Genomic DNA, 22991 nt, shown 5'->3' with positions numbered 1-22991 from the left:
TCTCTTCTTTCTTCAGAGTTATGCATCGCCCCAACCGTGCATACAGTAATGCATGCATCTTTTTGTGTGGGACCTGACATAGACGCCAGCCTTAGTCATCATTTTTTAGCCCCACGCTCCATCCCAAAGCTCGAAAAGTCCCTAAGAAGTGTCAAGCTCCATCCAAATCAGGCGCGCGCGATAGTGAACAACGAAACGACGAGATCTCCCAATTCTCGCCCAACAAATCGCCCAATATGAGTGTGAGTAATGGCAATTCCACTTAGAACCTCTGATGGAACACTATATGCTAACTCATTCGCATAGTTTATGCCCATTAACCCGCGGCCGATGCTGCAAGACCTGTACGTTTTTTTTTTACCGCCTCGATCCTACTTTCTACGTTCGCCCAGCACTCCTCCCGCAAGGCGCTTCGCGACCGAGACGCAGCAATATAGGGCGACCAGAAGAGGGAGACGCGTACAATACTTGGGATTGAAGACTGATTATGATGTTGCCTTACAGTGTTAACAAGGACATCGTCGTGCGACTCAAGTGGGGCGAGACCGAGTACAAGGGCCGCCTGGTCAGCATCGACAGCTACATGAACATCCAGCTGACGGGCGCGCAAGAGTTCATCGACCAGAAGTTCACCAGCGACCTCGGCCAGATCCTCATCCGGTGCAACAACGTTCTGTGGATCAAGGGCGCTGGCCAAGGGGAAGGCGGCGACGTGAAGATGGATGGTTGATCGGGGTCAGGGAAAAAGACACACGCGGGTCGACAACCAAAGCAAAGACTCACATTCGAGGAGGAGTCTGGCTCTACTCTGATGGCGAAAAAGGACAGCAATGCCACGATACCCTCCCTACTTGATGGTATGGAGTATTTACTGGCTGGCAAGCTTAAACGCGTCAATGAGGGAAAGGAGGACGAGAACCGTGTCACGACTGCTGTTGATGGAGAATACCTCGGGACTTGGCGATACGGGTTCTTCCACCGCCACAAGCTATGCTATGTGCGAATGATCAAACTAGGCTTGGGTCCTTCCCAGTACATGACAGCCCATGCACTACATAAGCAAGCATTGGGGTTTTGGCTGGGCGTGTACTCTTCACAAGAAGAAACGGAAAATGGTGGTTGCGTGGTTTTATAGCATGTCTCATACCCATGATCAAAATCAAGCCCATGCCCAATTTCCATCCTCGATCCCCCTTACCATCTCTTCGTGCTAGGAAGTAGTACTACCGGTGGATCTCATTGTCACTTACATCAAGCAGGCGATCTTTCGGCTACTGCACATCTCAGAGCCTCCGACCTTGATCCTTTGCGTTGGGCCAACCCAGGCGAACGCTTCCACCACCCACTCGTACCAGACCTGCTTGTCGTCTGTCTGTCGCCACATGCTGACCTCAAGCTCCGTATCAGGAGGGAAGTAAAGCGGTTGCTGCATGTACGTGTTAGTTTTCCGGTGATTTGCATGTTATAGAAACACTCGAAGCTTACCTTAAGGGGGAAGAAGATCGGGAACCACGAGATCATGTCCTTGCTCTTGCGGTCAATGTTGTTCGGCAGCGTACTCAGCTCGACCGGAGTCTTGTCCGCCGCCGCAGGCGCGTAGAGCACCGACTCGAAGTAGCCAGCCAGGCCGTGGATCACGCCGCGGGACCGGCAGACAAAGGTCAGGTGGCAATGACGCGAGTTGTGGTCATTGGCACCGACACCGCCGGCCATGGACCCACCGCCGCCTCCGACGACACCTCCGGATCGTCGCGCGTCGACCATGGCCATCGTGGCGTCGGGAAGCGGGTGCACAAACTCCCACGCCTGCTGGAACCGCGCGTGGCCTGGTACCTTCTCCGCAACGAAGTCGAGTTGGAAGAGACGCACCACCCAGGGCGTCTCGAAGCCGTGCGGGTCCATCGGCAGCCGCTGGGCGATATCGGCATGGATACGGGGTGTGGAGATGGGCGACATGTGCGCCGTGTACGACTTGGGGATCGAGATGCCGTGCGGCTTGGACAGGACGTGCTGGATGCCGTCCAGACACTCGGGCGAGAGCTCGTTGTCGCCGAAGGAGCCTAGGAGCTCGGAGATCAGGATGTCAACCTTGCCGTAGACGGGGTTCTCATCGGCGGTGCCCGACACGAGAGGGCCCTTCCAGGCGCGCATGTCGGTCTTGACGACCGTCACGCGTCCGCCCCACTCGCGCTGGTTCTGGCGCAGCAAGTACACGTAGGCGTTCGGGTTCTTCTCAACGGCCCAGACCTGGACCGGCACCCCGGTCGTCTCACTGGCCCTTAGGGCACGGGTGACGAGAGGTCCACGACCGGATCCCGCGACTGCGATGACGACCTCCCCTGTGGACGACGAGGTTGGCTTGCTTTGCTCAGCCCAGTCTTTCAGAGCCTCTGCGACGGCTGCTTCATACTGGTTGTATTTGACTGGGTCGCCTTCGAAGACCTCATAGGTCACCGACTCGAGGTTGTCGGAAAGGGGTTGGAGCGGCGACTGCAGCCAGTCCTGGAAGCTCGACAAGGTGGAACGTTCCAGAGCCGAAAACGGCTCCTGTTGGCTCTCGACATGGCGCATATAGGATACGTAGGGGTTAGCCTTGAAGTACTTTGGTGCTGTCCTTGTAGGTTGCTGCGAGGCGTCCGAAAGTGAAGGCCAAGCCTCCTCGGTTGATGCTGCGGGATCTTGCAGCGCCTCTGAGCTATCCTTGAGCTCCGGGCCAACATCGCAAAGCAGGAAATACGGCGCATGCTTCAACTTCATGTATGAACCGATCATTTCCTGGTGGTGCTTGCTCAAAGACGGGTTTCCACTCTTGTTGGGTTGGAAGGAAGAAGGACCGAAAGTGAGATACTGCAGTGGTTCAGAGAACCATCTGGTCTGGACCTGCTTCTCAGGCAAAACCCGCGGCACTCGTACAGCTGCGTGTGTGTTAGCAGCGTGTCTATGTATGCACTACAACCGGGATGGGACCTATCCACGTCCTGAGCAGATCGTAGTGTGGAAAACTTACCGACAAATAGTCTGCCATCATACGTGCAAGCTGTTCGTATGACATTCCACGAGTCCCAAGTACTGAAGATGTCGATTTCCTCTGGTTCTTCGCTTTCGGGCTGTTCCTTGTTGGGCAGCGCGGCGGACAGGTTCTCGATGGTCTCCTCAAGTCCAGGTTCACGGTACATGGGCAGGTGGATGATGAAGTTCAAGCGAGTCCCGATTACAAGAGCTTCCTGAATGGCGCGGCCAAACTGAGCAACTCCTTGGCCACTTCCAGCCTTGAGGGCGTCATTTCGCGGGCCAGGGACGATGAGGCTCCGAATGCCACAGAAGTTGGCATAGTTGACCTCGAGGTTGAGTACCTGTCTCGAGATACTCGAAATAACCGGATTCGAGGAACACAGATCAATCCAGGGACTCGAGTAGGCGACGAGACCACTCGTGTATGTGTCAGGGAAGAGGGCCGTATCCTCAATAGTCAAAGGGGGTACAATGGGATCAGGGTGGCAGCTGGGAAGCTCCGATTTCTCCCATTCTGCAACACTGGTGGCAACCAAGTCCTTGATACGCTGGTGGAAGTGATGGTTGGTGACCGGCGTCGTGGTGAAGCCAAACTGTATGTAGGGAGTCAATAGTGGGACCTAGATCGTTGGGTTCGGGGTCACTTACACCCGCATTCAGAATCTGCCCATATTGCAGATCGGTAGGAGGCTCGCTTCGGGCGGAGTCATGTTGGCCAATGTAAAAGACTGGGCGAACATCATCGTAACCCTCGCTGGTCTGATCCATATATTCTTGAGACATCGCGACTCTGGCTGTGCAAGAGGCTGCGGGAAATGCTGTGTTCGTCGCAAAGTATTTTTTTGGTGGTCAAAATATGTCTAGGGCTAGGGAGAGAAGAGAGGTTCAAAGCTTAAAGAGATCACAAGTCCATAGTATCTATGTAGAGAGGTACAACAAGGATCAAACAGCTAGATGCCCTTTCGCCTTCTCCTGCTACTCGAGTAGTCCAAAGGTCAAGTTTGAGGATGTGCCGACGAGTTCAGGAAGTAGGTGGTAAAATTCAAATGGACGGTAGATAGCGGGTGGTGGATCCCGGCTGTAAGGCCACCAGTTTGTCTTGGAGAAATATTCAGCTTCTTCTACCTATTAGCTACGAGCAGCTCATGGGCAAAATAGAATCGCCAACGCTGGTTGTTACCTTCATTATCTCCAGCGTCTCACACACATTTCCTATGCAGTCGCCTGAAATTTTGTTTTATCGTCAACGGGTATAACTCTAAGTTGACTTACATTTATACTCAGACCATATATCAAAGACAAAGCATTTGCGTATGTAAGTAGGTTACGACTCATGGATATGCGTGACCTATACCACACCTCTTGTGGGTGATGGGTTTGCTACCATGAAGTAAGTTCCTCTGCCTGGCAGGAAGGCATGTTCATCGCTGTACGATCTGTATCCAAGTATTATTCATATTTGCAGCCCTGTTCAATGGACACTTCTTTTTTCCTTCAAACGTTATTGTCATGTCCAGAAGAGCTTGGGAATGCTAGAGTCCCCGAATTAGGTCAGAGGCCAATCGATAATTACAGCTTTGAATTGCCCCACCTTCAAATCGCGGGGCTATCTTTTGTTTCCGGATAGCACCAGCTGTTTGTTCTACGGTCTACCGAATTTCATATAACCCGCCCAAGCACCCAGATCGGAGTCGGCGCCGCACCAAACCGTCATAATGAACCGTCGTATGGTACGCTGTCATCTGTCCCGTACTTGTCGTATCGCGCACGCTTGCTGACCGTCATGCGCCCCTGCAGTTATCCAAGGAGGAGGAGGTCGCGGGTGGCGACGAGGTAGAGGTGCGCCGCGAAGACCAGGACAAGATCAACAAGTTTAGCCGCCTGCACCAGAAGGAGCTGAACATTGAGGAGGAGCTCAAGGTCAAGCATGTGCGTCGGCCCCTTTCTTGATCTTTGGCTCTACTGCCCCTTCGACCACTTTGCTGATGCGAAAGGTGTTTGTAGAAGGAGAAGGAAGAACTCGACGACATCACCACCGAACTGGAATTGGCCGACGAAGACGAGCTCGTACCGTAAGGCCCGCCCTCCACAGCCACGTTGCACATTCACGATTCACGGACATGCATTCGAAAAGCGCTATGGCTGACCACACAACATGACTTAAAGATACAAGATCGGCGATGCGTTCTTCAATGTTCCCCTAGAGCAAGCGCAAGAGATGCTCGCAACATCCAGCACCAAGATCGAGGAAGACGTGTCGGCTCTGGAGGACAAGATGGGCACGATCCGAGACGAAATGACACAACTTAAGGTCGAGCTTTACGCAAGGTTTGGCCGTAGTATCAACCTTGAGACTTGAGCAAGCCTCTGCAGGCGATTGGATGCATCAAGTGGCTTGGAATAGATAAAAAGTATGCCAAGCCAAAGGGGAAAGATGCAGCTAGCTCTACTGATCGCGTGTCGGTCGCTTGGGGTTCGCCCAAAACGATACAGGGGCGGTAAGCAAACAGGAGACAAGGCTGAAGTGAAGATACTGGACGCGTTTGGTTGGACTAGGATGGCCTGTTGTGGTACGCTACATTATGACAGAAGCCAAGGTCTGGATCGAGCTGAGATGGGTTGATGCCAACGCAATGTATGAGGCCTCACAAGAAGTAAGCATTGCGAGTAGAGGACGAATGAAACGGCACCTAAAGAACGGGCTGCATCACGGCTGAGTGGGTGTGTTAATTTGACAACAAGAGAGAAGGGGAGAAACGTGGATCTGGTACCCTGTACGCAATCCAAGTTCAGCTAGTTTGAAACCGTTGCTCAGAAACACCCGGTATGACATCATTCGCGAGAGCCAACTTGGAAGTCGGCCCTGGCTAAAGGAGCCAGCCATCTGAAAACTGGACAAACCAATGAAATCCCATACATTTCGTCTCGTTTTCCCCTGCTGGGATCACATCGCGCCTATATGAACGTAGCGCAGTTGCTCTAACCACTTCTTCTTGCAATTTCTCGTAGTGTTGTTCCTAGCTCTCGGAATTTGACGCGAGACACGGCGACATCGTCAACATCCTTTTGTTGCTGCTCGATTGCCCATTTCTCCCCCCAAGCAGGCACCACCTAATCTGGGTCTCAGCAGTCAACAGTCCAAACCCCGGTTGACGATCGCCAAAATATGTCTTTCATTCGCACAGTCGTGCCTTTGACGGCCTGGGCCGCCGTGGCTCTGGCCGCACCGGCACCAGCACCCGAACCCGTGCCTCATCCGATGATCACCGCCGCGCCCATTGTGCCGCGCGACTTCCAGCCCGCCACCTATTTTAAAAGCGTGATCAGCGGCTTGGGCAGCGATGTGAGCAGCTACGTCGTCTCCGGCGTGCCGCAATTCTTCCAAGACTTCCCGACTGGCGTAAGTGAAAAAAATACTTCCTGTGGCTCGAGACCATGCTGATATTGTGAAACTATAGGACAAGGTGAAGAAGTCGCTCGGCGTCGATGACGAGGCCATGGCGGCGACACCCACTCAAGTCCTCAACCTCCCGTAAGCTCTCTGTTCCTTCTTCTTTTTCTTCTCCCCCCTTTAGATGAGGAAATCTTGATTTCCAAGGCAGCATGCTAAATTACTGCCAGTGCTTACGCAAACTGGACCGACGAAGGCTGGAACGTTCGGGTTCACGGAAACGTCTACAAAGTGCCCAACGCAAAGCAGGATAAGATTGATAAGCTTGCCAATGGGTTCCTGATTGGAACCGACATCGAAGACCTGCCCCCGAGCCAGCAAGACCAGGCCAGGAATGTGACCCGATCCATCTATGTCGTGCAGCAAGCCGACGAGAACGTCACTGTTCACTTCGAGAACGATGTCTCTGTCGACCCCGGCTCCACTGGCGGCGTGATCAATGCGAAGGGAGGTGCCCAGGTCATCACCCTGCCGTATGAGACCACGCTCGAGGGCGACTTTGACACCTTCATCAAGCTCAAGAACACCACGGGAGCCAACGGTGGCCACATGATGGCGGGAAATGCCACAAAATCGATACAGTCCCTCAACATGTACGTCAACGGCACCATGTCTGGCAACGCGACGGCGTACCTGGTACCCCCCACGGGTTTCACCATTATTTCCGACATCGACGACATCTTGCGCATCACCAAGATTTACCAGCCAAAGGAGGGTCTGCTGAACTCGTTCGCTCGCCCCTTTACCCCCTGGATGAACATGCCCGAGATCTACGCCAACTGGTCTGCGAGCATTCCGGATTTCCACTTCCACTACCTCACGACTACTCCTGAGCAGGTGACCAGAAACTACATGGAGTAAGTTCATCGTGTTGAGTTCAACTAGCAGCGTGGGAGAACTAACAGATCGTGTAGATTCATTTACAAGACCTACCCGTTGGGATCGTTTGACACGAGACCCCTCAACTTCTCTGATGTCTCGGCCACCCTTCAAATCCGCCGCTTTCTCTTGGACAAGATCTTCCAGACATTCCCGCAGCGAAAGTTCATCCTGATGGGCGACACCACCAACTCGGACGTCATGAAGGCGTACCCTGCCCTGGCAAAGGACTACCCCGGCCAGGTCCAGTGCATCTTCCTCCGCAACGTAACCGCGACGGACGAGAAGGACCTGTTCCCCTACGACACCTCCGGCTTCGAGGGCCTCGACCAGAAGCAGTACATGTTCTTCAACGTCGCCGACGAGCTGAAGAATCTGGACATTGTCGGCGGCAACTGCTACAACCCCAGCGTCAAGCAGAACGTCAGCTTCAGCTTCCAGGGCCGCGGCTGGGGCGACGACAACGCCGCTCCCAAGCAGAGCGCCCTGTCCTCGACCGCCTTTGGCCTCTTCGCACTGGCCTTGGCCTTCAACATGCTGATGTAAGGGGGGGACTCGTTGGAAATATTTTTTTCTTAATGAGACTGCTGTTATTGTTAACGATGCCCACGAGTGGTGAAGGGACGAGATAGTTTAAGTGCGTCTTCCAGAAAGCTACTTATGAGGTACGATTAGGTTTGCATATAACAGGCAGTATATCGGATTAGGCGTTCGGGGAGTTGAGCTCACGCGGGTTCGCGTGTGCCGACATTTTCTTGGTATCATAGCGCTTAGTTTGCAAAGCATACGGTGTGCTCGCATCGCGCAGTTTACCACTAATGAACATATCATGATGATAAATGACCTCGACATACATACCTTACACTTGTAGACAATGTGACATAGTGGCCTACGCGTTCGAATCTTAACTTGAGGTGAGATGTTGAAGCTATAGTTCCCTATCCAACCTACTCCTTTTATCCTTTAATCGACGGGACATTTGGTAGCCGAACAAAATTGAGCGCAGTTGCTTCCCTTCCCCCTGCGGACGTATTTCACGGCTCAGGGATGCAGTACCATCATTGCTGAATCAACTGAAACTGGGTTAAATGAGGGAAGAAGGCATGAAGAATCAACAGTAAAAGAAAGGTGTACAGTACCCTCCAGGGGTCGAAAAAGTGACCGCAGAGGGAGTTGAACCCTCTTGCCTTTAAGTATAATATGAATAAGAATACTAACCGCTGGGCTACACCGGCCCGGTCAAGGGAATATCCTGTCAAGACAGCTCATAAACCCCAGTTGAGTCTGGTTTACTTCGGGTAGAAAGGGGGGATTGGTGGTCGAGGCGCCATCAAGGTTTGGGGACGACATGGTTCGTTGGAACGGTGCATCACGGTTTCTTCTGAAACATGGCACCCACCATCATCTTGATCGCCGGCTGCAACTTGGGGTATTGGAAAGTTCCCCCTAGAGCTGTGCATTGCAAGCATCGGGGTCGGCCGTCGCCGATATCACGGCCGGGATACCAGATGTAAGAGGATCATGAGGCTAGCTTCTACGGCCTCATCTGGGCTCTATCAAACCGTCCTCCGACTTTTGAAAAGATCGCGGCGGTCCGCCTAGGTGATATTTGGCTTATCCTCGGCTTTCCTAACTCACTTGAATTTGTAGAGGAGGAACGATGCTAGAGAACCTGTTACGTATCTGCCTCTTTGGGAAGTGATACGTCCAAGTTAACAAAGTACCTTGTTCTCATAATAGATCACCAGGGAAACTCATACGTGATATTTGTTGCATTCCCTTTCAGTGAGTATATTGAGCAAGTATGAAGGGAGGTCAACCACTTTCACTAAGTATACATGCTGATGACCGACCCCTATCTATCACTTATGGCTTAGTATATAAGTGCTTATTGTCATTGAAAGGGGATGAGTGGATGCAGCAGAGCTGCCTAGTACATCGCAGGCACACATGTCTACCTTCTAGGTGGGCTAATAAGCACGAGTGCTCAACGAAGAAACTTCTTCAGCATCCCTCTACTGGGCCTCCGCCAATTAGGCCATATCAACTGGACTAATTGCATCGGCACCGCACTGACAGGGTGGGTCTCCCTAATTCACCGGACTTCCAAAGTCTGGGGCCGGGCATATGTTGGCTGGATCCAGTGCTGATGGGGGTGACATCTGCCCCTAAGCACCATTGTGACAGAGGTTGCGATAACGAACCCGTCTGGGTAGCGAGACCCGATATTTGTCTTAAATTGGCTTGCCATGCCACGTTTTGTTTCTGTCTGCAAGGGCATGGATGCGAGTATGTCAACTATAAGAAGCGAGACAGTAAAGCGGAGACCAGGAAGCAGGGTGACGGATACCGACGTTTTTGCAGGGCGATACGGGTCTGATTGGGCATCTGGAACTCCGCATCCGACTCCACGTCGGTTGGGAGACGGCAAGCTTACCAGTCGGCGGATGGCACCTCGAGCCGAGACGGAAACAGGGTAGATATCGGGCGGTTTAGCCTCCGAGGAAGGGAGCCCCCTATCACACTCTGTCATTGGCTTGCGAAGGGGATCCAACCATGTAGGCGAAAACGCGATAAGCATAGCGATGCATACGCTGGTCGTAGAATGAGGGTCCTTCATCTTTCCTCCTTCCTCCCATCGGCTTCCGCTGCCGACGGCTGCCGGCTGGAGCTCTGGCCATCAGAACTGCGAGGTCTGCTCTCATCTTGAATGCCATGATCTCTTGTGTGGTGGCTCTTTCGCGGTAGTAGACCGCCTACTTAAGTAGTGGACAGTTTTCTCTCCGGTCATCGCCTGTACCAGCCAGAGTTTTGTAACTATTGGCGGTATCTCGCAATCATCCGTCTGGAGCGAAGCTTCTTCTGCCGAATGCGTAGGTATAAGCTACGAAACAGCCGACTCCTATGAAGGATCTTCGATGGATTCTATATATGGGCAGCCAGCAAACATAGCGAATTTCCGCTTTCTGTTCAAGGTGGTATGCCGGTGCCGAATCATGCTCTTCCCGCCGTGGTAGAGGAAAGTGAGTGCGGTGCCTTGCAACTTATCAGGGTCGTAGTGGCTGGTTGTTCCCACAGACGACACGTCGTTTTTGGCCCCCAAGCACGAACAAATCAGGCAGTCCGCCATGGAGTGGGGGTATTTGGTTCTGGACTGCAGCTGTCAGAATACGGGAACATTTGAACCCACTCTGACTAAAGTAGGGACGGCTCGACAGCCGCTGGGCCTTCCTTGTTCGATGCTAAATCCAACGCTGGCGACGTTGTACTAGTAATAAACAATGTAGGTTAGGTAGTCTTGGATCACTCTGGGATGTTCTTGAATAGCGGTTTTTATCTGCGCCGACTCCGAGGTAATGACAAGCGCATGACATGAGCAAGGGCGGGATGATAAACATCGTGTGATCATCTTCGCTTGATGCCGTCCGCCCTCCGCAAACGTACATCATCTACTTTCTCCCCAGGTATGGTGGTGATGTGATGTTCCAAATTTATGCTTCACCCCTGTCCTTGCTTTCGGTGGGTCTGGCGTGGTGGATATCACGGTATTTTTGGGTACCCCTGCTAGACTGGGTAGTAGTACGTAATTAACAGCCAATACTAGCCGGTAAAATGAACGACAGGCTCAGAGCCTCCAGAGTTGCTTTCGTTCCGACAGTCTGTCTCCCTATTATTGATCCTGCCAATTACAATGTGACCGAGCCTTTTCACATTCTTGAACCGAACGCCTTGCAGCAAGCAACATGGGCGTAGAAAGGAAACGAAGAACAAGGAGAAAAACAAGTGACACATCACAAACGACGACAGACAGGTCACGACACCCTGGCCCGCCCGCCCGTTTGCTCCCTTCCCTTTCTGCCCTCCCCAGATAGGTAGGCTCAGGTTCCCCTAGTTACCAGAGTGGCGTTTGGAACGGCACTCGTGGTGGTGACTTGGGCTACTGCCCCGGGCTGTCGGTCGGGGCTGCCCTTATGCCGTACGGTCCATTCGTTACCAGTCGCCCCTCCGGCGGCGACTTCCATCAGGCTGTAGTAGAGCATGCCATGCTCAGCCCGTGGTACAGAAATCTCCCTCGACAGTTGCCACGCCGCTGCTCGCACAGCGCCATCTGATTCTCTTCCTTTTGCCTGACCTATTGTGTAAGCAGGAAGCAACGGTATCGACGGAGGAAGAAGCCTTACAAGACATTTGGCACATGTGCTACCGTTCACGTAAACCCACTGTTCGCAGGGGTCGTTTGTATAGAAATACCTGCAGTGGTACTTATATAAACCTCCTCCTCCTGGCTGGCTCATGATGGTGGTCTGGGGAAGCTTCGAGCGGATAAGGTTGATATAATGCTGGCTGTGCTGGAGGGGAGACGACGGCAAGAGAAACAGAAAGAGAGAAGAAAAAAGATAAGTGTTAGGCCCTGTCCACGGACAATAGAAATGAGTAGGAAGTTCAGGCTTTAAGAACTGTTTAGCACCGTGTGATGGAACTGGGGTAGTTGGGTCCCGCCGCGAGCCAGAAAGGTGGAGTGAGAGGACAAATCGATCGTCTCAGGGATATCGGCCGGGGCAGAGTATCACGCAGGCCTCTATAATTTCCGTGCCTATCGTCTATAGAGCCGATAGAGGCCCATGAGCGAGAGCCGGTGAGGATGCATGGTTCCGATATCACACTTCACTATTCTGTACACGCATACTACTTTACTTATCTGGATATTTACCCGGCGTCGACAATTAGCATATCGTTCCGCTTGGCCACCTTTTTCACAGTGAAGCAGGAAAGGATAGCCAGCAATGAGCAGCTCGCTTCGACACCATCATCAGAGGCAGAGGTAAGATGATGGGCCAATGAGTATGGGAATGCAAGAGCTGCCACGCGTGGTACATATGGCAAAATGCTACGATATAGATGCACGTAAGGTGGGCTGGGGCTAATCATGTAAGTTACAAGCCTGACGTACATGGAGAGTGGGCATGTCAACCTGAGTGAGGTGTCACGGCAGCCTGCGGAAAGGAAATGAATCGAACCATGGCAGGTGTCTTTTGTGACGGCAGTGTTCCTATTGGGACAGCCAAATTTGACGAGGGAGGGCGCGAGAGCCAGAAAGTGCAATCAACCTACAACCTGCCTGCCTGCTCGGCTTCTCCCTGCATCATCGTGTAGTGCATTCATTCATGTAACAGGAGGCTAATCATGATAGTCGGTAAGGTCCCAATGTTTTATGGGGGATGCAGGCCAGTCCACCACACGCAAAGTAGGCCTTCGCAGGGGGGCGTTGATCAATGTTCCAATCCAAGCGCCCGCCGCATGTAAAAGCCGCCAAATACAAACCGAATTCTCCGACTAACAAGGGGGGCAACCACGAAAAGGACCCTGGCTGCGTCTGCAGCTTCTCTACCACACTCTACCACACACTTGCAACGGTCATGCTAATTAGGTCAGCGGACGTTCTTGGATCAGTACTCCGTACCCCAACGCGCTTTGGCAAGCAAATTCTCTCACCTCTTCCATCCCTCCCACCCCCTTGCTGCTGATCACTGCATGCACTGGTATCTCTCGCGTTTATTTCCATCACCAGTCTTCCGCGCTCTTCCAATGCCATGCACCTGGACCTTCCTCCCTCGTTTCCTCGGTGTAGCTCATATCCCCAATTCGAATGCTCGCATATTGCTGACACCCAGTTTGTCTCTAGCACCAAGCACTCCAAAATAGACGAAGGTAGTCCATCTGCACGTATCATGTGACATATCTACATGCAGCCTGCGTTTGGGAAGTTGGGGGTACATGTTTGCCAGTCCAGCTCGTCTCCATTATGAATTTCCAGGAGGACGATCACGCCTCTATATTCTCTTCATGTGACCACGTATTCGCTCCGGCAGGTCCTGCACCTCTTAACGCCGAACGTCGAGTCGGTGTCCGTGAAGGCATCGAGTACGGCAACCAAATGAGATCCTGGCCATGGCATTCGGACTGGCTCTTACCGGCCTCGCCTGTTTCGGAGCTCGGCAAGAAACAAGTGACCCTAGGCACCATTTGGGGAAAGTGGACAGTCCTTGCGATGCCCCTTACCAGTGGCATGGATCTCCAATAAGCTCGGGATATGTATGCAAGTCGCCCAAGGTGGCACTCCCTACGACCCATGTCCTCCGACTCCAACTCCCATGACTGCATGATGAGCCCGCACAAAGGAGAGGAAAACACCCCGAAGGCTGTCCGTTCACTCCGCCCCGCCCTCCTGGACCAAGCATGTTCGTCCGTGAGGGGGCACGGCGGGAAATCTGCTTCCTGGCAGATGGCTGCTAGGTTTGCAGTGTTACAATACCTGCTTAACGACATGGAAGCCTGCCCTTAGCCCAAGTCCTCCTGATTCTATCCCAGGGACTGTCGGCGAGAAATGACCAGCTTGGGAGGTATTCTCTGCTATGTCCCCGAAGGAACCAAACAGATTGCCTGGGCGGCGGAAAAATACTGATGAGACCTCCCCTTACTTTGTTGGGTGTTCAAGGAAGTTTCGGTATCAAGTCATTCGGGTTGGGATCTTGTAAAACCCCCGCCCACAAGATGAGTTGATTCCATTCCATGCACACTTGGCGCTCTGATCTACAATCATTGCTGCTATGTTATCTGCTTCGCTGCAAAGGGTATCAAGAACGAGCGAGAGGTCTCACCGATGATTGATTTCTCGTAAACAAGACATCCTTCACAGGTGCCACATCACCTTAAACCCCGACCGACCGTAGACCACCTCCCGTGTTCAGTCTTGCCATTCATATTGGTCGACGCATATGTAGCGCGCTGTCAACTGCATTCTCCATACTTGACCGGAACCTGACCACATCAACTACTCAGCGAGTCGGTTTGTTCGCCAATTTAATCGGTCAGCGTTCGAGACAGATTGATCCATCCCGGTCCGAAGATCCTGGCGCTTGATGATTGGCAACTTATGCTAGGGCGCGACAGCGGACAGCAGGGGTGATCCCTCCCCCACATACCGGCCGCTTGCATGAGTGTTTCCGCTCCACGTCCCCAGCATCCGACATCGTACGGATAGGCTTACGCTTCGTTGCGTGCTATGCCGTCTGGGTGATAAGGGTCTCGTAGGCCACACGGCTTGGTCGACACGTCATGGGTAGTATCAGGGGAATCCCAGGCGGCTTCTTGTACAAAGGCAATATAGCATGTCTGTTCCAGGCGGCTCGAAATTCTTCAAGCTGGGGAAGGCTTGACGAGTCCCTCACGCAAGCCACGCTAGCTCATATGGCATATGTAGCATCGCCCAGAGCTTGGCTCGCTTCAGAATGGATACCATGATGAGGTCGTCAAGGATATCTTGGGCGTTCGCTTAAAGACCTGACTACGAAGCAGAAGCACCAAGCTGCATTCGAATCCAGCGATTGGTTCTACTTCGCTAATGGTGCATGCTTGTGCTGTAACGGTCGCCTTGAAGTGGCGCTCCGGCGTACGTTCATTTACCTTTCGTACCCCGAGGGCAACACGTCTTATGCAACAACAGCCTGGCAAAATACCCGGCGGCGGAAGCATGGTTGCGGTTACGAGAGAATACGAAGAAGGCCAAAATGTCAACGCTGGCTCACATGATATAGAGAATGAGCCAACGCTGGGCTCTTCCAGTTTTGCAGCCAATAGGATGTTCCCCTATCCTTATGCTCGGCAAAACATAGGGGGATCGCCAAGCATGAAAACCCCGGCCCAGAACCCGACTCCCCTCGACAAAGAAGTAACGGCAGCTATATCCAATCACACCTCGCGGCCAAAGCAAGTCATATATAAAGCACGAATGGCAAGCGAGACATCGAAATGTACATGCACATATTACATGCATGCATACTTTCCTCGGATCCGTCAAGCCAGAACTGTGTGGGTAGCAGGATAGAAGCGTCTAGACAGGGAGTGCATATAGAAAGGATCTCAACTCGTTATCACCTCTATGCAGAGCGCCGGTATGATCCCATTCGTCTGTCCCTCAGACCGAGACAGCACGGCACGGTCTGGCATACAATCCGAGGAAGCAAGCAGCCTACTGCTGTGTTACCCTACCTCATGTCCGGTGGCTGCCCATACGTCCGCCCAAGTCCGTTTTGTCCAATTTCCTGCGTACATGCTTCCGATGGATTCCCACCGCATATGTATTTGAGCCGCAGACTTCGTGATGCCATCTGCCGTAGCCGACCTGCGCCCAGCCCATTCAGGGAGGGTTATGCCGTTGACCAACCGGTTGGTTCCCCTATTGGGGAGCATTGAAGATAGATGTCTGATGTAGACATTATCAGACTTAACACACATTCCAAGGCTCTCCGTTACTGGGATATCTTATCATATGAACCAGATTTGCTTCACGGTTTCTGCTTTGGTCAGTCCAGGTAAACTGCCGTATCACGAGCCCCTCAATCCTGCAGGCAATGTGCTATGAACATCACCCCATGATGACGATCTTCATCCTGTCTTGTGCGTTTGCCCCTCTGCGGTGGGACTGCATGGTGTCTACTAATCTTTGGGCCGCTGGATAAACCCGGCCGCCTCGCTTGCGGTGAACAGTAGAGAATATAGAAGGTTCTGGCCATCGAGTCCTGTTGCAAGAAGTTGGAGTGTACCCTATAGCATCCACAGATATCCGGGGACTAGAGACACCCGTCTGGTTGGAAGACGGACATCAAAAGAGCATATCATGCCTGGTGGCTTTCATCTTATTCAGAGTAGCTGGTTCTGGAGAAATTTGTTATCAACCTAAAGGCTGACACTTGGGAAGCTGGTGGACAGGATAAATGACAGAGAAATACCTGAATATGGAACGTCGACGATTTGATTGAACAACCAGTGATACAATACTACAAACAGCTCGTACATCTATCTAATACTACAGCAATACAACGAGCCCATGATGACTCTCCGCTAAACAAACGACTTTAATACAACGTACAACCGCAGCTAATGTTAGCCCTTGAATTCGGTCAGCCCCTCGTCCTCCTCCAACAGCGCGGGGAAGGAGAAAGGGGTGAACATATGACCGGCGAACTCGGCATATTTGGACTGGGCCTCGACCCATTGGAGACGAAGCGAGTGCAACATGGCCGAGCAACCCTCCATGGCGATCAGAATAGCGCAGGTCAGGAAGAACCAGCCGCCGAAGCCAATCACAATGGCGATGACACCGATGACACCGGACATGGAAAGAGTCGGGCCGAGGGTCATGGTCCAGAGCACACTACTGAGCTGTTGATGCGCCAGGGAGAGAGCCCAGAGACGGAGGTAGGAAGCCGTGTGGGAAACGCAGTTCAGGCAGAATTCTGTGGTCAAATGTTAGCGGTAAATCTTGTGCCTCGAGAGGTAGGGGGAGGGCAACATACCGATAGTGTGGATAACTTGGTGAATCATAACCTCACTGAATTCGAACTCTCCGTGGCCTTCCTCGTCGTCACCGTGGTCCTGGGCGATCATAGCAACACCTTCACCATCCTCGCTGTCCATGCTAAGGCGGCCGTTTCCAGTGACATGGCCGTCACCGTCTTCATCGTCCAGAGCCGACACTCTCGATTGTTCGCCAATACCGCGATAGCCCTTGGCGCGCGCACGGTTGTGTTCATATCGGAGATAGAATGGCTTCAGGAAGAGAAGGATGGGGACCTGGAGGAACGCCAATCCAAGCAAGAACTTCTGGACACCGGCCTGAACATTCTGGGAGTAAAGGGGAATGTCAATGTATCCCGGGTTCAAGAACATGTAAATGAGCATGTTCAGCAGTCCCGGAGGCTGCTGGCCGGCGGCATACCAGTCGACCGACCACTTATAGATGATGCAGCCCACAAGGTAGCCAAAAATGGCCTGGAAGAAGATCATGCCGGGCACGAAGTTGCCCCAGATGTCGATGGGCTTCTTGAAATGGCGTGCGTTGAACAGCGAAAGAACAAGAGAGTAGGTCATGTGCGCCCATCCGAGAATAATACTCATCTTCATCTTGTAGCTGTTGCTGAAGAGAAGGTCATTTTCAGCCCCGTGCCATCTCCAATCAAGACCGAACGGGTAACGGTAATCGCTCCTCAGCTGGGCAGTCAAGACCTTTCCTTGCTCCCAACCTTCTGGCACCTTCCACTCCCAAGCACTGTCGAAGAAGGTGAAGCTCTGGGAGAAGACATCGTTGTAGATAAGACCGGTGAAGAGCGAGAAGACCGCCATGACAAGGGCGATGTATCGACCATAGTAGATCATGGCAAAGAGTTCGAAGGTGACCTTCTTGAGAGGGCGCTCCCAGTAGATCATGGCCAGGGAGGCAGCCAACATGATTACAGCATGTCCAAAGTCACCAAACATGACGGCGAACAGGAAAGGGAATGTAACGATAGCCGGCAGGGCAGGGTTGACCTCTTGGTACGAAGCCGTGCCGTAGGCATTGATAATGGTCTGGAAGGCCTCAGTAAACTTGTTGGTCTTCAGATACGTCGGGGGCGTCTTGTTGGTTCGAATCTCGTTGATGATAGACGGGACAGAGAGGCCAGCCCGGTTGGTGACGTCCTGAAGGGTGGACCGGATCAGAGGTAGATCGTTGCTAGGGCACCATCCTTCAGCAATTAGGGTACGACGCTGGCGGTCGAAGGAGAACAAGTTGAGCGTCTGGTACGCGGCCTTCTCCTTGGTCACGAGAATCATCCACGCAGACAAAGACTGCGCGATCTGAGTCAGCTCAGCCTCCAGAGTCTGCTGGGTATTCTTCAACACGTTCTGCACATCGTTCAGGCGTGCGTTGACCTCGTGGATCTGGTCGCGACGCAGGTCGCTGTTCTCATCGACGTTGTAGATCTCAGCTCCCATCGACTCGGAGATCTTGCGGATCTTGGCCAGAATCTCTTTGCCGTGGGCAAAGATGACGAACACGTTCTTGTTGATGGCCTCGTTCGTGGTGGGATCGACAAGGGGCTCCGGGATCTCAGACTGGTTCATGTAGAGATTACCACGCAGCGTTCGCCAAAGAATGCGCTCAAACGCGGCGATGCGGTCACGCGAAATGACACCGGCAACGAAGCCGATGTTCATACCCGAGAAGGAGCGTTCGACATCGGGGGCTTGGTTATGCTGCTCAACGTCCTGCAGAAGAGGAGCATCGTCGTCCTCGGTCGATGCCCGGATTTCCTCGACGTTTCCATGCGCTCGGTCGAAGAAGCCTCCAGCCTCGCGCAGGACCCAGCGCCATTCGGTCAACTCGACCTCGCGCTTCTTCAGGGTTTCGTAGCTTTCGTTGAGCTGGTGGACACGCGACTCGAGGCTCTGGCTGCGTTCAGCCAACTCGTCGATTTCGTTGGTGGTGGGCGCAGCAAGGGTATCGACGTCTAGGTCGAGCTTGCGGACGGGGATGGCGGATTTGTCCATCTGGTGATGGAAGTAGCCTGGTGTTTGTTTTGATCAGCTTAATGTCTCATCGGGTACATAATCATCAAATACTTACGCAGCTGACGTTCGACATTATCGAGGCGACGAATCTCTTGTGTGTAGGTGCGTTGGAAGGCGGTAACCTCGCCGTTGAGCTGTGATGCAAGTTAGTCGCGATGCAGGCAGTAAGTAGCTGGATGGTGATGACGACGTACATCGCGAAATTGGACCAGCCCAAGCTCTCCCAAGGCGTTTACTACCTCTCTACCGATTTCGTTGGATATGTACAGCTGCACCATGCTCATGTCCGCCGAGCGGAACATGGACGTCTGTGATGGCGCCATGGTTGTAGCTCTGAGCTGTACGCGCGGTTTAACGAGATGGATGTTGAAGTCTATCAACTAAACCAAGGTAAAGGTAAAGCTCGGGACGACCAATACAGTACCAGATTACGTCGGCCTTTCCCCGGAAGTGGCTGGGAGCCCCGTCAAGGAATTGTGGCTCTTCATTGTGGCGCACCAATCATCGGAGTCCTCCCTACCTCCTCCACTTCAGATTACGTAGTACTTGCATGAGTAGGTAAATAACAATGGCAGACAGGAGTAAGTCTCCGGACGAACCAGATGGCATTCGCCCTCAGGAGAGAAAATCATATTCATATGGGCTCCTTGTATTTATTCTAGATATGCAAGTCGATGGCCAGCTTGGGCCTGAAGCTGTAAATGCAATACAAGCCGTGTCACACATGCTACTCCTGCTTCTCCCTCTAAACCACATAGACTGAGATAATGACGTTATTTCCCTTAGCCTGCTGTTGAGTCTCTCCTAATGATGAGTTGTGGTAGGCGTGCTTTCCCCCGGCGACTTCGCATCATCACGCCTCACTCCAGCGTCCATTGTCTTGTCCCGTTCCCTCGCCAACAGCTCTTCCAACTCCACCCCGAATTCATGTGTGCTCTTCCGCAAGACCGGTTCCGCCTTGGTCCGGCCGCTCCAGGTTCCATACTTCGGCTGGCCAAAGGCTCGGTGCTCGACATTGGACATGGATCTCTTCACGTTAACTGAGTCGTCGCTCTTGGAGGAGCCTTCATCGTCGAGCATGTGCTTGGGAACACAATCCTCGTATGACATGTGAGACTTTGGCGTCGCGAAATGGGTAGTCACCTCCGAGATTACGCGAGGGGTTGCGAAATTCTTTCCTGCCGGTGTGGCCAGTTTTGGTGGTGGCAGTGTGGTGGGATGAAGCTCGTTCGCTTCGGGGCTTTCGGCTCGATCACCGTGTTGGAACCTGTGAACTTCGTCCGCGAGACGCTGGCCCAGAGGTATCTTAGGACTGCGATTCGGGCTTGGGTTTGGCATCGGGTGAGCCTCAGAGTGGTGTTTGATGTGGTCAATCTGCCGCTCCAGTGCCTCGAGCTCTTTGTACCCGCCAGCCATCGGCAGTAGTTCCAACTCAGGATACTCGAGATAGCCATCTTCCCTGCGGTGTTGAGTGTTAACAGCCAAGTTTGGACTAGGTCCAATCTTCCCATCGCTACTGGGCATAATCTTCGCTATGCTTTTCCGTATCGCTTTGCTGACCTTGCCCGACAGTGATTCAGACCGTTCTTTGGGTTCGGCCGAGGCGACCTGGTGTTGGTCCTTGTTCGATGGCCACTTGGTCTCCCCTGTAGAGCCCTAAGCCACAGCGAAGTCTTTGGGCCGTATGCTGTCATGTTGCTGTGCCGGGCCATTTCGTGCCGCACGTGTATGCGAAGGCCATCTTGCCCAGGCCAGGGGAGGCGTTGATGTTCTCAGGGGCAGGCGTATTTCGGAAGAGGAACTCACCCGCGTAACTCTCACTAGGGGGCTCAGAGGCTTATCTACTGGTGTAGATTGAGGCCTTTCCTCTGGAGACAAGTCCGTCTTGGAAGAAGCATGGAACTTTTCCCTATCGCGGCGGAGCACCTCGCGCCTGTCCGCTTCGAGTCTTACTGCTCGCTGCCAGATATTTGTGGCACTTTCCGGTATTCCAAATGTCCGTTGACCGGGTGGATGTTTAATGTTATTTTGGTGCACCAATGAGGCGTTTGGTCCAGCGGCAGCAGTTTGGCTGGCGTCAAGAGCGGCCGCAACACAGTTCCGGTGGGTGTCTTGATGCAATGGAACTGGCTTTTCGCTTTTCTTCCGGATTGACTTCGACATTTTGGGAAGATGGAGTTTGGAGAGTATGGCTGGTTTCGTCTTTTTGTTTTTAGGGGCGTCAAATTCCTCTCGGAATTTGCTAACGGTGTGGCTGCCCTGGAAGCGACCTGCGTCTGTGCCGGCGAAGCGCTTTGCCACTGACAATAGTTCGGCCTCCCTTTGCTTGAAGCTCTCCGTCTCAGATTGCATGGAGGATACTGTCTCGTCGGTGGGCCGGCGAAGATATCTATCGTTGACCTCTATTATAGGGTGCAGCCTGGAAGCTTCAACTAGGGCTGTCTTGTATGAGCTGGTGTCGGATCCATCATTGCTAGTACTCCGAGCAGAACTGGGGGGCCCTGCATACAAGCGTCAGTATAGGCGATGATGGCTATCACAAGAAAGGCAGACTTACTATCTGGCGTAGGGTGAGTGATGTAAATTCCGCGGTACGTCACGCCACTTGGTGTCATCGTGACAGACAGTGGAGGCGGTGACCTAGCGTTGCTTGATTGTGTTGTGTAGTGACTAGAAATCGATTTCCGTTGTTGTGTATATATCCCAAGATCTTCCTCGGAGCTATGATCAGTGGCCTCCTGAATATCCCCTTTATCTTTGGACACTGGAGCCAAACCTGCCCCTGATGCTGCACCCTGCGCCGATAACTCAGGACTTGGCACTCGACGAGCAACAGAAAGCTCAGGGGTGTCCGAGGTTTTCGGCAGAGACGAAAACATGGCGGAAAGCTGATCGTTGCGAGTACTGGGAGATCTGACGACAGCTTTGGTCTCATCGCTGGAATCAGGTATACCGGGGCTCGGATCCGAAGAAGAGCAACGGGACAGCTCCAGCCCCTGAATTTGGAGCCACATATCAAGAGGAGATTGCCGACTGGTCGTGCTTTGGGCTGAGCCACGCTTTCCCATATCAAATGTAGTAGCGGCTGTCTCAAACTCAGGGGAGGTTAAGTCGCTCACATCGTTCGGTTCCTGCTTGCTCGCTATTTGTGGAATTACTTTTCCTGGCTTGGCGTCCACATGATCTCCAGGTTTCGGGGTGACAGCAGATGGCGACTCGCATTCTATTTCCTCGATTGGTTCCTGGATGGGGACGTTTGATGTCGATTCCATAGACTGCTTTAGAGACCCAACAATGTTGCTGGCACTGTATGACAGGCGCCATGAAGCAATAGAGTTGGAACTGTAAACACTCGGCAGGTAGACGGGCTGTAGTCGAGGCGATGATGGCATGTCTGGCAACGATTTGTATTCTCGTAGCGATCTGTTTTCGGTTGAAGAGTCGCGCTGGTGCGAGCCTACGTTGGATAGACTACGTCGTCGTCCCGGCAGAGCAATCGCTTCCTCAGTACTTCGTGAAAGCTTTTGAGCGCCGTGGAGCGAAGCGCGGACGGACTTGACTCCTTCAGGATCAGTAACGCCGAACTCGATAGCATCGCGAGGGCCACCCCTAGGGAGCTCTCCGCCATGGTGATTGAATGAACCACGGTATTCATGTGGAAGAGTCTTCTCCTCGGCCTCTTGCTCGTCCTTGAGCTCTTCCTCGATTCTCCTCTGCCTCATACGCCTCAGCTCAGCGCGCCGGGCAAGCTCGCCTTCGCTGCATGGGGTATGTCTTGAGCCGCTGCTGTGTTCCGAAAGCTGAGAGAGCCGTCTGATGAATTTGGCCTTCAGGACCTCCAGGGTGCTCGTACTGGAGTGTCTGGCGCTCCCCAGTCCCCCGTCGTTGCCATCGTCAGAGTCCTCGACTTCGAGGCTGCTCAAGTCCACGGTAGACTGTTTCATGGGAGTGCGTATTCGCGAGGGTGCCTCTGGGGGGTTGGTCGTGGCGGCGGGTCCGACTCTACTTGGGACGCTTGAATAGGGGACGTTGGAGAGTTTGACCGGGGCCGGTCGAGCTGGTAACTCTGCCTCCGACGTCGAAGCTTGCGGACTCGAGGGAGAAACTTTGCGAATACGGAAGCAACAGAGTAGAGACATAGCCTCGCTCTGCTCGGCTCAAGCACAACGAAGTATGTCAAGGGAATAGGCGTTACAAGCTAGTCATGGATCTCCAAGAAGACTCGACGCACTCGAATTGAAGCGGCGCTCAATGGGTT

The 22991-nt window shown here is 53.0% G+C and overlaps 7 protein-coding genes across 7 annotated transcripts; 4 read left to right on the top strand and 3 right to left on the bottom strand.

Annotated features, from left to right (window-relative positions):
• Positions 1-236: 236 nt before the first annotated feature.
• PG985_008652 (small nuclear ribonucleoprotein F) lies at positions 237-730 on the top strand (the record flags this gene model as incomplete). The annotated part of the gene is made up of 3 exons (XM_066828420.1): positions 237-242; positions 307-344; positions 505-730. 3 exons carry the CDS (start codon positions 237-239, stop codon positions 728-730), a joined length of 270 nt encoding a protein of 89 aa, XP_066683332.1.
• Positions 731-1246: 516 nt separating this feature from the next.
• Positions 1247-3795, bottom strand: PG985_008651 (arginine N-methyltransferase skb1; the record flags this gene model as incomplete). Its single annotated transcript, XM_066828419.1, has 4 exons — positions 1247-1426; positions 1486-2915; positions 3008-3605; positions 3661-3795. 4 exons carry the CDS (start codon positions 3793-3795, stop codon positions 1247-1249), a joined length of 2343 nt encoding a protein of 780 aa, XP_066683331.1.
• A 932-nt stretch (positions 3796-4727) lies between these two features.
• Positions 4728-5371, top strand: PG985_008650 (Gim complex component GIM3-like protein; the record flags this gene model as incomplete). The annotated part of the gene is made up of 4 exons (XM_066828418.1): positions 4728-4742; positions 4810-4941; positions 5017-5084; positions 5179-5371. The coding sequence occupies 4 exons, from the start codon at positions 4728-4730 to the stop codon at positions 5369-5371; spliced, it is 408 nt and encodes a 135-aa protein (XP_066683330.1).
• Positions 5372-6178: 807 nt separating this feature from the next.
• PG985_008649 (uncharacterized protein) lies at positions 6179-7888 on the top strand (the record flags this gene model as incomplete). The annotated part of the gene is made up of 4 exons (XM_066828417.1): positions 6179-6412; positions 6471-6544; positions 6634-7320; positions 7378-7888. The coding sequence occupies 4 exons, from the start codon at positions 6179-6181 to the stop codon at positions 7886-7888; spliced, it is 1506 nt and encodes a 501-aa protein (XP_066683329.1).
• A 5257-nt stretch (positions 7889-13145) lies between these two features.
• On the top strand, positions 13146-13424 carry PG985_008648 (uncharacterized protein; the record flags this gene model as incomplete). The annotated part of the gene is made up of 1 exon (XM_066828416.1): positions 13146-13424. One exon carries the CDS (start codon positions 13146-13148, stop codon positions 13422-13424), a length of 279 nt encoding a protein of 92 aa, XP_066683328.1.
• A 2861-nt stretch (positions 13425-16285) lies between these two features.
• On the bottom strand, positions 16286-19056 carry PG985_008647 (vacuolar ATP synthase 98 KDA subunit; the record flags this gene model as incomplete). The annotated part of the gene is made up of 4 exons (XM_066828415.1): positions 16286-16638; positions 16699-18729; positions 18789-18867; positions 18928-19056. The coding sequence occupies 4 exons, from the start codon at positions 19054-19056 to the stop codon at positions 16286-16288; spliced, it is 2592 nt and encodes an 863-aa protein (XP_066683327.1).
• Positions 19057-19537: 481 nt separating this feature from the next.
• Positions 19538-22677, bottom strand: PG985_008646 (uncharacterized protein; the record flags this gene model as incomplete). The annotated part of the gene is made up of 2 exons (XM_066828414.1): positions 19538-20319; positions 21291-22677. 2 exons carry the CDS (start codon positions 22675-22677, stop codon positions 19538-19540), a joined length of 2169 nt encoding a protein of 722 aa, XP_066683326.1.
• Positions 22678-22991: the final 314 nt, after the last annotated feature.

Source organism: Apiospora marii (genome assembly GCF_038362585.1).
Source record: "Apiospora marii strain CBS 49790 chromosome Unknown utg000005l_segment0_segment0, whole genome shotgun sequence".
NCBI classification, from domain to species: Eukaryota; Fungi; Ascomycota; class Sordariomycetes; order Amphisphaeriales; family Apiosporaceae; genus Apiospora; species Apiospora marii.
This window is presented reverse-complemented; position numbering and strand designations above follow the sequence as displayed.